At 42.4% G+C, this 16,445-nt stretch overlaps 2 protein-coding genes across 8 annotated transcripts in view; one reads left to right on the top strand and one right to left on the bottom strand.

Annotated features, from left to right (window-relative positions):
• LOC136751016 (type 2 lactosamine alpha-2,3-sialyltransferase) overlaps nucleotides 1-13,298 on the top strand; it is a 25,149-nt gene extending 11,851 nt beyond the window's left edge. For all 6 annotated transcript variants that reach the window (XM_066706236.1, XM_066706237.1, XM_066706239.1 and 3 more), the window contains 4 exons: nucleotides 2,134-2,320; nucleotides 2,574-2,711; nucleotides 10,299-10,448; nucleotides 10,981-13,298. In XM_066706236.1, the coding sequence (XP_066562333.1) occupies nucleotides 2,134-2,320; nucleotides 2,574-2,711; nucleotides 10,299-10,448; nucleotides 10,981-11,079 (574 nt within the window). In that variant the 3' untranslated portion in view covers nucleotides 11,080-13,298. The remainder of the gene's footprint in view (nucleotides 1-2,133; nucleotides 2,321-2,573; nucleotides 2,712-10,298; nucleotides 10,449-10,980) is intronic.
• Nucleotides 11,765-16,445, bottom strand: part of col8a1a (collagen, type VIII, alpha 1a) — a 42,393-nt gene continuing 37,712 nt past the window's right edge. For both annotated transcript variants that reach the window (XM_066706233.1, XM_066706235.1), the window contains one exon: nucleotides 11,765-16,445. In XM_066706233.1, the coding sequence (XP_066562330.1) occupies nucleotides 14,527-16,445 (1,919 nt within the window). In that variant the 3' untranslated portion in view covers nucleotides 11,765-14,526.

Below are 16,445 nucleotides of genomic sequence, written 5' to 3'. Positions count from 1 at the left end.
TATGTGGAGCCACACGAACTGGCCTGCCCCAAGAGGCAGTGTCACGTTTTGGAGACGCTGCTCTGCAGGGTGTATGAGGCTGGAGCCCAAGCGGCTCGCCTCCGAAATACTGAAAACCTGCTGGCCTTGTACTTGGCTCAGCTGGTGGAGCCCTCGGAGCAACATGGCGCATCACCCACCCCGCCCCCTATTTTGTAGATAGTGGCGGCGACGGATCAGCTGGTCACGGGCAATCCCTGGCAGCCATTGTGGTGGCGCACCAGCAGCTTTGGCTGTCCCAGGCTAGGCGGGTCCCTGAGGCGGACAGGACTCGCCTCATGGACGCCCCTATCTCACCGGGCTTTACTTTTGGCCGGTGTTGGCTGCAGTCGAGCCCCAGTAGCCTACGGGTTCTGGCTTCTGCCTTTCCTCTCCCAGTCTGCCCCTGTAAGTGCATCCTGAGGGAGCTAGTGAACCGTGTCTTTCCCTTCCACCGGACTATGCCTTCCAGTCGAGCACCCACGCGAGCTGCTCCTGGATGTACAGACAGCCCTGTCGATGTGTTCCCGGGGCTTGTCGTGCGGCCTACAGGCATGTTGCATTACGAGGCCGCCCTGTATATAGTTCGTTCATTATAATTGTGTTGTGGTGGTGCATGCATTTGGCCTGTACCCCGCTCTGTGTATTGGTCAGCAGGTCTGTGGCCCACTCTGGCTGTATTATGCCATAGAGGAGGGGACCGCTGCTGTTGTCCTCCAGTGGAGGGAACTTGAGTTCTCCAGTGCCCCGCTGTGTACATAGTTAATTTATTCACACGGTAAGAGCTGTAGTTGCCCTGCGTTAGCTGCGCTATTCGACAGGTGTCAACTGCTCCTGTGTTCCACGTGTGGCGCATGAGCCAGCTCCTGCACCTGATGTATATATTTGTATATATGTATTATGTGTTAAACAGCAGGACTGTGGCTCCGTTCTAAAATTGTAGAATGGAGTTCACTGCCACTGTTCCCAGCTTGAGTTTCGCTGCCTTGCTTTGTATATAATTCCTTTCTTAACACAGTAGAGCTAATGTTGCCCGGCATCAACTGCTCCTGTGTTCCATGGGAGGCGCATGAATTCGTTCCTGTGCCTCGTGGTGTATATAGTTCGTTTGTGCGAAATCTAAATTGTCAGCACAATGGAGCTCTTCCACTCTGTACTGTTTAGTTGAGTTGGATGCTCTTGTGCTGCGCGCTGACAGCATGAAGGTCTTGCTGTCACCCGATATGTATATGTTGTTTATTTTTCAGCTCGGCTACTCTGTTGACTAGCCAGCTATGTATTGTTGTATTTTTTTAATTGGTTCTGTGGCCTCGCTCCTATTGGATCAGGGGTCCACTGCCATGATATTGTGTGGAGGATGCACAAGTGCTTGATTTCCCGTGCCAGACATTGTGCAAGTAGATTCGGCCTTGCTCCTAGCTGCACTAGTAGAGCATCCGGCCCCGCTCTTGTAAGCGGAGGGCGTAAGAGTTAACCTCTGTAGCCCCACATTGTATATGCTGATTGCAGACAGTTCCTGGTAGAGCTTGACTACAGTCCTTGCTCCTGGACGGCTCAGGTGCGGCCCTATGGGACCCCTGAGGTTACTGTCTGGAGTTGTGTTGCCGAGGTCCCCTAGGGGTGCACCTCGGGGCAGGCTCCCTTATCAGCTTGCTGCCTCCTCCCTTACGACGGTTTTGTTATACAGTTACCCCTCCCCCTTGGGCAGTTTTTCGGAGTTGAAAGGTACCGATAGGTTGCATATGCAACCCCGGTTATCTGAAAAAGGAAGCACTGTCCAAGGGTTGCAAGGTCGTGCGGGAGTCCTGGCTCCCGGCAAAAGAGGATGAACCTGCGCTGATGTCACGTTTTATAGAACAGGAAGTGGGAAGCGACCTGTTCTGAGTGACGAGCGCAGGGGCCAATGGCAGCTTTGATAGATTGACGTTTCGATCAGGTTCCTACGGAAGTGCGCAGAAACCCCTCCCCCTTGGGCAGTGCTTCATTTTTCAGATAACTGGGGTTGCATTCGCAACCTATCGTTTTAAGGTAATTTTAACCTGTAAGTATAAAGGTGTATTTACTGTAGTAAAAGTGGAACTGGATATTCAGTCTATGGTAATTTTCTTTGAACAGGTTAAATGATGCCCCTTTACGTGGGTATGAGGCTGACGTTGGGAAAAAGACTACGTTCAGGCTGTTTTATCCTGAATCCTACCCCACCACCAACATTGACTATGACCCACAGACAGTAGGAGTCATTGTACTTTTTAAACCAATGGACATAAGGTGGCTAATAAATGTTCTACGTAAAAAAACAGTGGTAAGCAACTTTCATAATGTTTGTTAAAATTGCAATACTTTAACAATAAGATATTTTAAGTACAATACATAATGCAGTAATGTTATAGCTCGAAGTGCGCTTTTGTGCTTTACACTGTTCTAGAGTCTGCGTTTTTTTTAAATGCATAATAAAAAGTGTCTAATGGCTTTCTATTCCTGTAAACCTGAAAACTTTAATGTTATACTACAAGTAACAATTAAAGCAATTCTTTGACCTTTTTTTTGTTTTCTAGAACCCAAGAGGATTTTGGAAAACACCTGCTTCAAGACTCTTCGGTTCACCAAGTCGTATAAGAATACTAAACCCTCTCATCTTAAATAAATTCAATAATAAGTATCTTCATTATCCTCAGCATGAATATAAAGGACAGGTAAATGATGTGTGTGTGTGCACGCGCACATGTCTGTCTGTCTGTTTGTCTGTCTGTGATGATTCAGCCACTTTAAACCTTCACGGAGTATATATATCGGCCTGCTCTATCCACACACATCCTCATCCCTAACCGTAAAACCTGACCCACACTCTAAAGCAGCGATCCCCAAGCCGTGGCTTGTGGGCAACTTGTTGTCCGCCAGACCCTACAGTATTGCCCACGGCCGGTGTAAATAATATACTGTATAGAGACTACTTAGTGTGCTCAAAAACCAGGAGCTGCTGCCATTGAGATACAAAATTGAAATATCGTAATGGCATATGTTGCATTTATAGAATGAAGAGAACAGAGTCCATCCCGGTGCAACACATTTATTGTCTCTGTATAACACAGAAAAAGGGTATTCTTTTACTTATTCAGACTGCAGTTCTATCTTGCGTCTTCTTTGGACGTGTTTACTATTGCGTTACTGACGCATTTCAGTGAAAGAAGACCTAACGCTCGCCACCTGCTGGTCGGAAGCTATAACAACGAAGTCTATTGTATTATCCCAATTTAAAGGGCTGTACTATGGGGCTGCAATGTTTTTCATTAAGTTCAGCACACACAGTGCCACACATAACTCTCCAAACTGCTAAAACTGTGAGTATGTTGGTCTCTGCCAACTTTGCTCACCTAGATTTGGCAATATTTGACCATTCTTCTTTTGAAAACTAAAATATTAGGCAACATCTTATGCAATGTGAAAGCGCTTTGAAATGGCTCTGTCTGTCTATTACAGCTGCATATTATATCAATCACCACCTTTCCACAGACATCAACAGGTCTATTTGTGTTGCATTTAGCAATCTGGCAGTGCCTTTATTCCATGTGCAAGTGGGCAGTGCTGCCTGAAGGGTGAGGGGCATATTCTCAGTCCTGTATAGATAGTAGTACCAACAGTAGTAATACCGCTTTACCGCTGGCATATCCATGCTAACACCAGCCAGCCTGTTACATAGCCAGGATTACCAGCTATATTCTATTAAATCTAGCCTACCGCATACAGCATAAACTGCGGGTCCGGCAGTTGAGGAAAGTATTAATAATGTATTACTTTTGATGAGTTTACAGCTGAAATACCGTATAGATATTTAATTCAAATAAAAAAAAGTTTTTTTCTATACAATTCCAATCCAGCATTTATTGTTGTTCACTCTCTATGTACATTTGTAATTTCTGGTTTAATTATTTTCAGATTTGTTCAGTATTTCTTAAACAAAATGTATCTTTAGGGTTATTCTGCTTGTTTTGGACGTGCGCAAATATCATATCTAAACACCTAAAAGTTAATTGTTATGACTGAAACCAATTGTGTTATTCTGCCTGGGGACTGGGAGTTGTATCTAGTAAATGTGATAACTGACTACTTTCAAATAATTAAATATATTTTTACATAATTAAATTGTCTAAAAATGTTCATGTTACTAGTGGAATGAGATTTCCTTTTTGGTGTGCAAATCTTTTTTTATGGATTTTGTTAAAAATAATATGATTTCTGTGTGGAAAAAACATATTGGACTAGACTAGTTTTTCTGTATTTTACAAGGGTGTAAACAACAGTGCTTAAGTATCAGTTCCATGAAGTGTCTGGTATGTCCAGTTTGTATAATTGTTTCCTCAGTCATTGTACTTCTACTAAACTTGCCTTATTTATTTAGATGATTTTAAGTTCATGCTTGCACTGAACTTGTTTGGTAGTGTTGACAGTTTTGTGGTAATGTTACTAGACTGTTACTAATGGACATGACTCTCTGTGGGTCACGTGACTGCAAACCCTCAATACTGGTCTCTAAATACCGTCCCCAAAATCAATTAAGGCAGTGAGCATGTCAACAAGCAGTACCAGAAAAACAAGTTCAGAGGTCACCTCTAAAGCATCCACAACCAATACAACAACAATTAAAACAATACCTATGAAGAATACTACTAGTGAAGTAAAGAATGGTGTTAAATAGGAATCAGTGACATACTGCAAATACTTTGCAAAAACTGAATTAAATCTACACAGTATTTGGACGTCAGTAGTATTTTTTCCTCTTGCTGACAAATGAGTGTCCGTAGTGCTCCAGAGATCTCCGAGATCCAAGATCTGGCCTGCATTATTAAAGAGATCCAAGATCATGGGCACCTTCGCCGGCTTGCGCCTGCACTACAACCCACAGCTGCGGCTATAGGAGATCTCTTTCTCAGCGAGCTGAGAGAGAGAGCTCTGCTACGCCTCCTTGTCTGTGTGTGCAGGCCTTGGTTTTAGATCCCACTACGGCTGGTGGTCTACTACCCTCAGCCCCTTCGGACCCTAGACCCCGCCTCACCCAGTGTCCCCGGAAACCCTGGCACACGCGGTGTGGTTGAGCCTACGGGCCTACACGGCGCTTGTATCGTGCACCTGGTGCTTGGAATATACAGTGTTCTGTCCGACCCGCAAGGCGCTCCACTTGTTGTGGTGGCGTTTAAGTTGTTGTGTGCCCCCTGGTGCAATTACCATCCGGCACATTTCCACATGAATGACAGGGAAGAGCAGCGGAGCGATGCCCACATGCTCCCCCCCTCTTCTCAGTCGTCGCTAGCACCCTCCCCTCCCCACCACCCCATTGGCGATGGAGGTTCGGCTCCATGCACAGCATTGAACAGCAGGATGGACCAAATCTGTGCTCTGCTGGCCACGCAAGCAGCGCATCAGGTGCACCCCCCCCCCACACCATGACACCATGATGCTGGAGTTTGAGGGGAGTCTATCTGCCCCTCAGATGAGAGCAGTAGACAGACCACCTGGTAGGAGGACTGCCAGTCTCTGGGTCCGCACGTGGACCCCGATCTTGAGGCGGAGCTTATGGAGGAGGAGCTGGTCTCACCCACCCCTCCTCCTCTGTTGAGCGAGGACATCCCTCCTGCTCCTGCGGGACAGGACCGGGAGTTCTTGGTGGTGATTGTCCAAGAACTCCTGGCTGTGGGGTGTCTCCAGCTCCCCAGGTCCTCTGATCCTGCCCCGCCGCGCTCACATGGGCCTTCCCGCTGCTTCCTGACCCCCTCAGTGAACTGAGGCCACCTGGGACCATCTGGCAACAGCCCTCGCCCTAGGCAGTAGTGTAGTGGTGCAGTGGTGTCTATAATTCATTTGTATGACATTTAAAGTTGTCAGCACAGTGGAGCTCTCCACTCTGTATACTGTTCAGTTGAGTAGGATGCTCCTGTGCTGCGCGGAGGCAGCATGAATTTTCCTGCAGCCACACTATACATATTGTTGTTTTCAGCTTGTTGACTCTGACTCTGTTGACTAGCTGGCTGTGTATTATGTTGTGGAACTGTGGCCCCACTCCTATTGGTCCATTGCCATGATAATGCGCGGAGGCCGCACAAGTTGCTTGATTGCCTGAGCCAAATATTGTGCAAAGTAGATTACGGTAGATTAAGTAGATTAAGAGTTAACCTCTGTAGCCCCGCTTTGTATATGCTGATTCTAGACAGTTCCAGGTAAGAGCGTGACTGTGGCCATTGCTCCTGAGCGGCCCAGGTGTGGCCCTACGGGGCCCCTGAAGTTACTGTCTGGAGTTGTGTTGCCAAGGTCCCCTAGTGGTACACCTCAGGGCAGGCTCCCTTATCAGCTCGCTGCTTCCTCCCTTGTGACGGTTTTGTTATACAGTGACCCCAACCCTTGGGCAGTGCTTCCGACCTCAAAGATAACGATAGGTTGCGAATGCAGACATCAGCGCAGGTTCGTCCTCTTTTGCCAGAAGCTTGGACTCCCGCGCGACCTTCCAACCTTTGGGTAATTTTATTGAACAGGAAGTGGAAGGGACTTGTTCTGTATGACGTGCGCAGGGGCCAGTGGCAGTTTTGATAGTGACATTTTCGATCGGGTTCCTATGGAAGTGCGCAGAAACCCCTCCCTTTTTCAGATAACTGGGGTTGCACTCACAACCTATCGATGTTCTCTACTTGAGAGCATTATTAAAAAGATGGTATGTATTGACAGTATTGTACAAGTGTTAAGGTACAATGCTTCAGTTGAAGCAACCCTTCGGGTCCCAGTGAATCAGGCACCCCAGTGAGCGCTTCCAGTAACAGTGTAGACTCTCAGCAGGAGAGAGGCCCGGGAAGTAAAGTCACTGACACAATGTTCGTTTATCTTCGTTTATTATAAGTTTCACACGGCCTTTTATACATCTACAAGCAATATTTCAAAGGAGGTTCATTGGCCGTCCCGAACCTGGATGATATTTTCTTGGCATATGTCCCGGGTCAGTTCCGAGACACGGGAAGCAATAATTGATAAGGTATTCTTTCTAATTGGGGAAACAATATTTCATCCAGACATGGAAGCACTGGTACCAAGGACACAGCACACACTATACTGATAAGAACATGTTATATAGTTTTGGTTTGTTAACTAAAGAATGTCCACGTCAGTAGAAATTATCTCTATCTGCCACACACATAAGCCTGAGCAGAGAAATCCTAATAAGAACAAGGAAACCCTTATAAGAGCAAGTTTTAACTAGTATTTTACTGGAAAGCAATTTTACCCCAACAACAAGTTATTCCAAATATTTTCAGTCCTGGAAATTAGGAGGTGCTAACACCTACTGTATGTATATAATATTTTAAAGCATTTTAATACTGGGCTATAAGACAGTTCTGCCCAAACCCAATCATTGAGTGCCCCTATTCGACAGGTTTTATAGGTACCCTTTAATCAGCAGTTTCTTAACACTTGGAATAATTTCAATGTGATCAATTTCAGGTGATTTGTAAAATGACCATATAGAGATATGGTGTGAAGAAAATGAACTACCCTTTCAGCCCCCAATGACCAGAGATCCCTTAATTGAACAAGTTATTTCCCTAAATGATCAATAACTTCCATGTGGTCCCAGTCTGTGAAAATTAGCAATTTTAGGATGACTGACAAAACTTCATGAATAGGGGCTCTCCAGGACCGTGTTTGGGCACCACTGCTATAAGACAACAGAATATGACATTTTTGAGAAGGGGTTTAGATTTTCTACAGGCACTGTATGTTTACTGGAAATTTCGACTAATGTAGTAAAGTAAAGTAATGAAACAGGTCTTCCCCCGCAGTTAAGGATTGTACAGGAAGTAATGTGTTATACAGAGGCAGTGCTGGTGTTTCATGTTGGAATAGGCCTATCTCCCCGTGATCAAATATCCAAGTCCTGAATCAACCTATCAGAAAATAATCGATATTGCGGTGCTGAGGTTTTCTGCCACTAAGTTCAGTTTGGAAACCAATATGTGAGAGAACAGAGTATTCTGAAATATATACACTCACCTAAAGGATTATTAGGAACACCTGTTCAATTTCTCATTAATGCAATTATCTAACCAACCAATCACATGGCAGTTGCTTCAATGCATTTAGGGGTGTGGTCCTGGTCAAGACAATCTCCTGAACTCCAAACTGAATGTCTGAATGGGATAGAAAGGTGATTTAAGCAATTTTGAGCGTGGCATGGTTGTTGGTGCCAGACGGGCCGGTCTGAGTGTTTCACAATCTGCTCAGTTACTGGGATTTTCACGCACAACCATTTCTAGGGTTTACAAAGAATGGTGTGAAAAGGGAAAAACATCCAGTATGCGGCAGTCCTGTGGGTGAAAATGCCTTGTTGATGCTAGAGGTCAGAGGAGAATGGGCCGACTGATTCAAGCTGATAGAAGAGCAACTTTGACTGAAATAACCACTCGTTACAACCGAGGTATGCAGCAAAGCATTTGTGAAGCCACAACACGTACAACCTTGAGGCGGATGGGCTACAACAGCAGAAGACCCCACCGGGTACCACTCATCTCCACTACAAATAGGAAAAAGAGGCTACAATTTGCACAAGCTCACCAAAATTGGACAGTTGAAGACTGGAAAAATGTTGCCTGGTCTGATGAGTCTCGATTTCTGTTGAGACATTCAGATGGTAGAGTCAGAATTTGGCGTAAACAGAATGAGAACATGGATCCATCATGCCTTGTTACCACTGTGCAGGCTGGTGGTGGTGGTGTAATGGTGTGGGGGATGTTGTTTTCTTGGCACACTTTAGGCCCCTTAGTGCCAATTGGGCATCGTTTAAATGCCACGGCCTACCTGAGCATTGTTTCTGACCATGTCCATCCCTTTATGACCACCATGTACCCATCCTCTGATGGCTACTTCCAGCAGGATAATGCACCATGTCACAAAGGTCGAATCATTTCAAATTGGTTTCTTGAACATGACAATGAGTTCACTGTACTAAACTGGCCCCCACAGTCACCAGATCTCAACCCAATAGAGCATCTTTGGGATGTGGTGGAACGGGAGCTTCGTGCCCTGGATGTGCATCCCACAAATCTCCATCAACTGCAAGATGCTATCCTATCAATATGGGCCAACATTTCTAAAGGATGCTTTCAGCACCTTGTTGAATCAATGCCACGTAGAATTAAGGCAGTTCTGAAGGCGAAAGGGGGTCAAACACAGTATTAGTATGGTGTTCCTAATAATCCTTTAGGTGAGTGTATGTTTTTAGTTTTTTATACTCATCTTTTGACTATGTTCCTTTAATCTTGTTGCATTCGTCTTATCGGTTTTACTTATTTGAAATGTTTGAAGTAAGCTGATAGATACCAGCAGAGCAGGGTATGCTTTATTTGGAGCAAAATCAAATTTAATTTTTAAACACGATTTTGTAATTAGGTTGTTTACATTTCATTAGGTTGTTTATTTCATAAAGTGGATCTCCAGTGCCTTAGCTGTGCACTTTTTTTACACTACAGTGCAGAACAAAAGCTAGAACATTTACTTCTCAGTATGTGTTCTATACTTTTACAGGTCTCATTGTTCAGATATTTGCATAATACACTGAATTCCAAAAAAGAAAAGAAAAAATAACTGTATTTGAGACTAATTTTTAAAGTGGTTATTACTGTGTTAAACTGCAGTTTCATAACGGGATGCAGGTATTTGAGTACACCACAGTGGTCCAGCTTAGAGGTTACCTTTTGAGAAAGGCACAACCACCATTATGTATTTTGATACTTTGGACAATAATGTATTGTAATTGAATTATTATTCTTTGCAGATGCCCATATTCAGGTGACTTACAGTTTACACAAGCTTTAGGGCTTTTGGAAGAAGTATTCCAGTTTAGAGGTTATTTTTCTGTGATACTGCATTCAGTCTATCTTGTTTAATGTGGATTGCAGCTGTGAAGTTGGATTTATTTTTGGATATTTCAAATTTGGGAAAGCTTGATACACCATACTAGAGATAAATACAACTTTTTAGTTGAAAGTACTTAAATGGAAGGTTATATATATAACAAGGCTATAAGCACTGAATTATTTACTTGCCAGTAAGTATGAGAAAAACTGAAGTTGTGTTAATCAGATGCACATAGTCATTAGTTGAAATTGTTGACTATGAGGTTATTGATACTCTTAACACTCTGTTAATTTGTTCCAGGTTATAACCAATATAAATGCAGCTTAATCTAAAGAGTTACTAGGGATAGTAATCTAAATTCATATATTTGCTTCATTTCCTCTCCCCAGTCCGTGCTCTTCCCAACATCAGGAATGATTGGCATTGCAATGGCCCTGCACATGTGTGAGAGCGTGTCAATCGCTGGATTCCACTATGACTTCCATTCTAATGATTATCTGCATTACTATGGATACATTAGAATGTCCTATGTAAAAGAGGTAAACACTTTTTAAAGTTTTGGTTTTCAGCTTCCTGAAGGTATTGAATGAAACTGAATTGTAATACTTTTGGCATTTCCTGTTTTACTGCTATAGGACCAATGTAAACAATAATTAAATCAACATATTTTCTACTGGTTAAATTTTAAATATACCTGTATTATGAGACAAATGTTGGATATATATATAATACAAATATGAATGCTGAAAGACTTTTTATCAGTAATGCAATAAATGGCTCAATTTCTTCAGCAAATCAAATTAGTGCAGGATTGTTGCATGTTTATATTTCTCTGACTAAGGTGTATTTTAAAGGTATTGGTTTCCTGCCCAACACTGTGGATAAAGTTTTCCATCTTTTCCTGATCATTAGGTTCTTTAAATTTGATATATTCTGCAAATCAGCCCATTGCTAGTTTTTTCTATGATTAAACAATTCAAGTGTACAATATTTGACTAGTAAATAACAGTACTTTTTTAACACTCGCCTATTCAATTTTCTAATTCTTTATAAATTATTATTCTTTTGCAGATGTTTTCTCATGATATCCCTGCAGAACAATTAATTCTTCAAAGGCTTAAACAGAGTGAATTAATTTCTGACCTACATGAACTAAAGAAGAACATTTGAAAAAGAATACATCTTCTGAGGCCTTGATGTGTGCCTCAGATCAGCGATAACAAACAAATCCAGGGATGCTGTGAGTGTGTGTGCTGGAGTGTAAGAGAGAAAAAGCAGGAATCAATTTGAAGTTAAATGAAAAGTAGCAAAAGGTGTGTTTACTGAAGGTTATATCTTAGGATGTGAAATACATCATGAAAGAAGATATATGCACTATCTTCAGATTTCCTGTATTTTTTCATGGTGACTTTCATGGCTTAACTGCTGTGTTGCGAGAAGACCATTGCCTCAGCTGTTTTGGCTGGCTGTTGACATATATATATATATATATATATATATATATATATATATATATATATATATATATATATATACATGCGTGGATATATATATGTATATGTGTGTATATATATATATATATATATATATATATACACACACACACACATACTATACATGGAACATGCTTACTTTTGTGTATCTCAGGAAAATTAGCATTTAGTTTTGTAAAACATTAGATGAAATACAGCTTCCTTGTAAGACTCCCCCAGATTTGTGTGGGGTGCTGTTGAGAAGGAAGTTCTTCTTAATGTTATCTTGGACTGCAGCTAAAATATGTGTTGAGGTGAAAACCAAATTGAAAGTGTTAAAAAAAAAAGAAACATCAAAGTAATTATACTATTGAAACAATGAAGCCATTTAAAACACCTACAGATTTATTTGCACAAAAAGTGAGAATACGTAGTGACTTAACAGGGGTACATTTCAATGCCCAAAGGAAACCTTCGTTTTGAGCCCTTGTTTCAGAAATGACTTAACATTTACACATTTCAGTGATAAATATATCTGGTGAACATCCTGCTGCTTAGCCTTTTTCATATTTGTCTGGAATATTGAGAACTGTTTTCATACAGTATTCGAACACATGCAGGTTAACCATCTTGCATTTGTGCAGTCGTATAAAAGCTTTCAGTGCAAAAGGCTCTGCTTCTATTCTGATAACCAACATGTTTCTCTCAGGTTTCACACTGTGGGGGATGTGGGAAAAAGGGAAGTCATTAATTTTTTATTCATCTTTATTTAAAAAAACAAAACAAACATTAAATTTAGTACTCCACTCGGTTATATGTTTAGCACCATTGTTAGACAAAAAAAAAAAAAAATCATACATGGATTTTTTTCCCTTCTTCAGGAGGTCCCTCTGCCATTCTGCTCATATACAAATGTAGGCAATCAGTAGTAAAACAAATAAATTACAGAGACAGAAATTGAAACAAATCCTTTGGTTATCTCACTCAACCTTACACTGGAAGTTTGGATTGTTCCATATCACTGTAACACCTTTTGTGTTGTTTTAGGCACAATAAAACAACCTCTTTCTCCAACATATTCCCCTATCACATCCCAAGCTTTGAAATGCCAATCCAGTGCCAATATTTGTTGTTCTACAACTTACTTACACCACCTATGGCAACTGTGGTTAATACTTATCAATATGTTAGGAACAATCTTGGTGTAGGTAGCTATTCTAATTCATGCCATTGTGGTCCATACAACAGGGTTTATTTATATTCTAGCAATGGATTACAGGCTTTGCTAAACTTCACATGCCCCTTACTGTTCATGTACAGGAGGATTTGAGATCAACATTTTTCACAATGTGCTTTATCAATCTACAGGTGTGTGAATATGTATTCATGCATGTGTGAATATATACCTACATACAATATGTGTATATATGTATGTATGAATGTATGCATGTATATGTGTGTGTCTGTGTGTGTATATGTATGTGTGTATGTATATATATATATATATATATATATATATATATATATATATATATATATATATATATATATATACACACACACTTTTTTTGTACTTTTTACCTTGGCATTGCATATTCAATACTGAATAATACATGAAGCAGAACTCTTTTCAAATAATTCAATATGTTAGTTAATTCAGGACATTTTGTTTTGCCAAAATGTGATTCTGATGGGGTGTTGTTATTGAGCCATGCAGTAATATATTTAAATATGTGTTATTTATAAAATGTTTATTTCCTAACCTTTAATGGATAGGTGGGGGGAAGTCTTTGCAAAACAAAATCTTAAATAATGGGATCTATATACTGCAATATTATACAGAGAAGAGGCCTGTGCAAAAATACAATGGTTTATGGCGTTATGTTGATGTCTTAAATTAAATAAGATGTTACATTGCTGGAGGTCTGTTTCTTTGTATCCTTCTCAAGTCTTATTAAACCTGCATTTTTAAACTATACCTCTTTTTAAAATCCTCAGTTCGCTACAATTCTCTGTAGAGAATGCAAGCAGCTGAATTTAATAATCAAGACTGAGCTATATTGGAAACTAATTTCTTTAAAGCAGTACCATACAATGTGATTGAGAAACCCATTTACCTTGACCCTAGAGATAGGGTATTAAAATTAGAAAGTTAAGAGAGACCCGGTATAGAAACATTTATATTTGTTTAATTAATTAATTAATTAATTAAATTATTTTTAACAAATAAAAATCACAGATGGCACTAGCCGGCATTAACAAAGCTCCTTTATCTGAAGTATTAATAAGCCATCTTTATATGCTGACAGGACATTAAAAGCCTTCCATTTTCAGCAACTCTCCTTCACATTTCTTTCTATATTTCACAGTAACTCTGCATTTACTTCTCTCGCACGATATTGGATACACTCCCTAGTACCCTCCATGAAATCACCCTCCCATTACCCTGTATTGAAATCACTTTAAATGCTTATGATTATCGTTTTTGAAAGTCCTCTGGGACTATTTATTCAATAAATATGTATTTTGTGTGTTATTTGTAACATCTAAAGTACTTGACTAATATTCATGACCACATTTTCTATTTGGTTATAAACTTTGCAAATTACATATTCATAATTTGCAATTTAAAAACAAACATGTTAAAAATACACATTTTTCCTAGTTTTGCAGTTCCCCATTTCACATTTTTACTATATTACTTTGTGTGCAGCTGCCAGGTTAATACAGTTGCATATGAATTGATTTGCACGACAGTGCAATCTGTGATTTTACTTTTTCTTTTAATACTTTTTTTCTGTTAAAAGATGATTCCAAACCGGGACTTGGAATGAAATAAGTTTCAGAATGAGATTAAATGCTTTTTTTGAATCAGAGTATACACTTAACCTGTAATATAGTTCATATGGTAGCAGTGAATAGATTTACATTGATTTATTTATTTTTGGAAAATGACAATATAAAAGTAATACGTATCCATTGCCATGGCTATAAGAAAATGTGCAGAAATGAACCTTTAAACTCACACTTGTACCTTACATTGCAAGATCTGGTCCAAATAATCCACTTGTCACTGTAGCTTTCAACAGTATAAAAACAAGTTACTTAAAAAACTATAAATGCATATTTTTATTGTATATTCTTTTTACATTGTGTACAATAAGTACCCAGAGAATGATGAGTGAACATATTGACCGGCATAGAGTCCTGCTGCCTGCTCGGATGGCAGCTGTATATATACTTTGTCTCCTGGCTGAAGTGGGAGCACAGCACTACCAGAGGCTTGATCAAGGAAGCCCTTTTTGTACTCATCATATGTGTACATCACTGGCTCATTGTTTCTGTACAGCGCCACCCAAACATTGGCACCTTTGCAGTGGACATGATATGCAAAATAGTAAATTCCAGGTATATCACATGTGAATAGGCCTGTCTGGGGATTGTAATTCTGTCGGCCATTGTAGAGGAGCTTATCAAATTTCACTGGGGTTCCTACGGGGGGGAATGGGGTAGTTAGCTCAGCTGTAAATGCAGGCATTTCCAGAAAACCCCCATTTCCTCCCATTGTTGCTCCATGCTTCTGTTTCTTGTATCCTCCTGGTGGTGTTTTCATGCCGTCCAAACCTGGACCCATTTCAGGCATGATCTGGCCGAGGCCTGGAGTTTGGGCTGGTGGACCAGGTGGGCCAGGAGGGCCTGGTTGTCCAGGCTGTCCAGGTTGACCTGGAGGTCCAAAAGCTCCTGGCTTCCCTGGGGCCCCCGCAGGTCCCGCGAGCCCTTGTTTTCCTACACCAGGGATACCTGGCTGACCAGGTGATCCCAGTTCCCCTTTTGGTCCTGGGAGTCCAGGAGGGCCTATGGGGCCACTAGGACCTATGATTCCAGGGATACCCTTGGGGCCTTGTTGGCCTTGCTCTCCTGGCTGTCCACCTTCTCCTTTTGGCCCAGGTACTCCAGGGGTCCCGGGAAGTCCTGGTAGGCCTTTGTGTCCATTTTCCCCTTTGGGGCCCAAAGGACCTGGTAAACCTCTTGGTCCTGGCTGGCCTGCTTCTCCAGGAAAGCCAGGTTGTCCTGGAAGACCTGGAGGACCTATTTCACCTTTCGGACCCATTTGTCCCTGAGGCCCCCCTGCCCCACCCTCCCCTTTTGGACCTGGAAAGCCAAGTCCTCCTGGTGGCCCAATAGGACCAGGTAAACCGGGTGGGCCATTTGCTCCTTCTGGGCCAGGTATCCCAGGATGGCCACCATGACCTTTTTCTCCTTTAGGCCCTGGGGCACCAGGTAAACCACCTAACCCACGATCACCTTTTGGCCCAGGAAAACCAGGCTTGCCAAATCCAGGTAATCCAGGGGCACCTGGCAAACCAGGTGGACCAGACTCTCCTTTTGCTCCAGAGAACCCTCGTTGACCAGGTAAACCATCGTGGCCTGGTTGACTGACTCCTGGTAGGCCAGGTGGTCCTTGCTGGCCACCATGTCCTGGTAGTCCCTGTAAACCTTGCTCTCCTGGGGGTCCCGGTTTACCTTGCCCCCCAGGGGCCCCAGGGAGGCCATTGAGACCTGGTTTTCCTACTCCTGTAAGTCCAGCTTGACCTGGTGGGCCAGGTGGCCCTGGTGGCCCTTTCAGTCCTGGTAATCCTGGTAGTCCAATCCCCTTTTCACCTTTTGATCCTGGCAGTCCTGGCAGTCCAGGCAGGCCTTTGTGCCCAGGCTCACCCCTGGGTCCCAGCTGTCCTGGAAGGCCCTGTCCCCCCGGTTTTGAAATGCCGGGCAAACCTGGTGGACCAGGAAGCCCCTGCGGGCCTGGCATTCCCATAGGCCCCTCTGCTCCACCAGGGCCAGCTTCACCTTTTGGGCCAGGGAATCCTATCCCTCCTGGTTTTCCTGGCATTCCTGGCATCCCTGGTTTTCCCATCCCTGGATATCCTGAAGGGCCAGGAGGGCCTGGTTTCCCTGGGGGTCCTGGTAAGCCATGGCCAGGCAAACCTGGAGGACCTTGTGGTCCTGGAGGCCCTCGGGGTCCCATCTCTCCTGGCACACCCTTTTCACTCCTGGGCAGCATAT

The sequence above is a fragment of the Amia ocellicauda genome, chromosome 6, assembly GCF_036373705.1.
Source record: "Amia ocellicauda isolate fAmiCal2 chromosome 6, fAmiCal2.hap1, whole genome shotgun sequence".
In the NCBI taxonomy this organism is placed as follows: domain Eukaryota; kingdom Metazoa; phylum Chordata; class Actinopteri; order Amiiformes; family Amiidae; genus Amia; species Amia ocellicauda.
The sequence above is the reverse complement of the archived record's forward strand: the minus strand, read 5'-3'. Positions and strand labels throughout refer to the sequence as shown.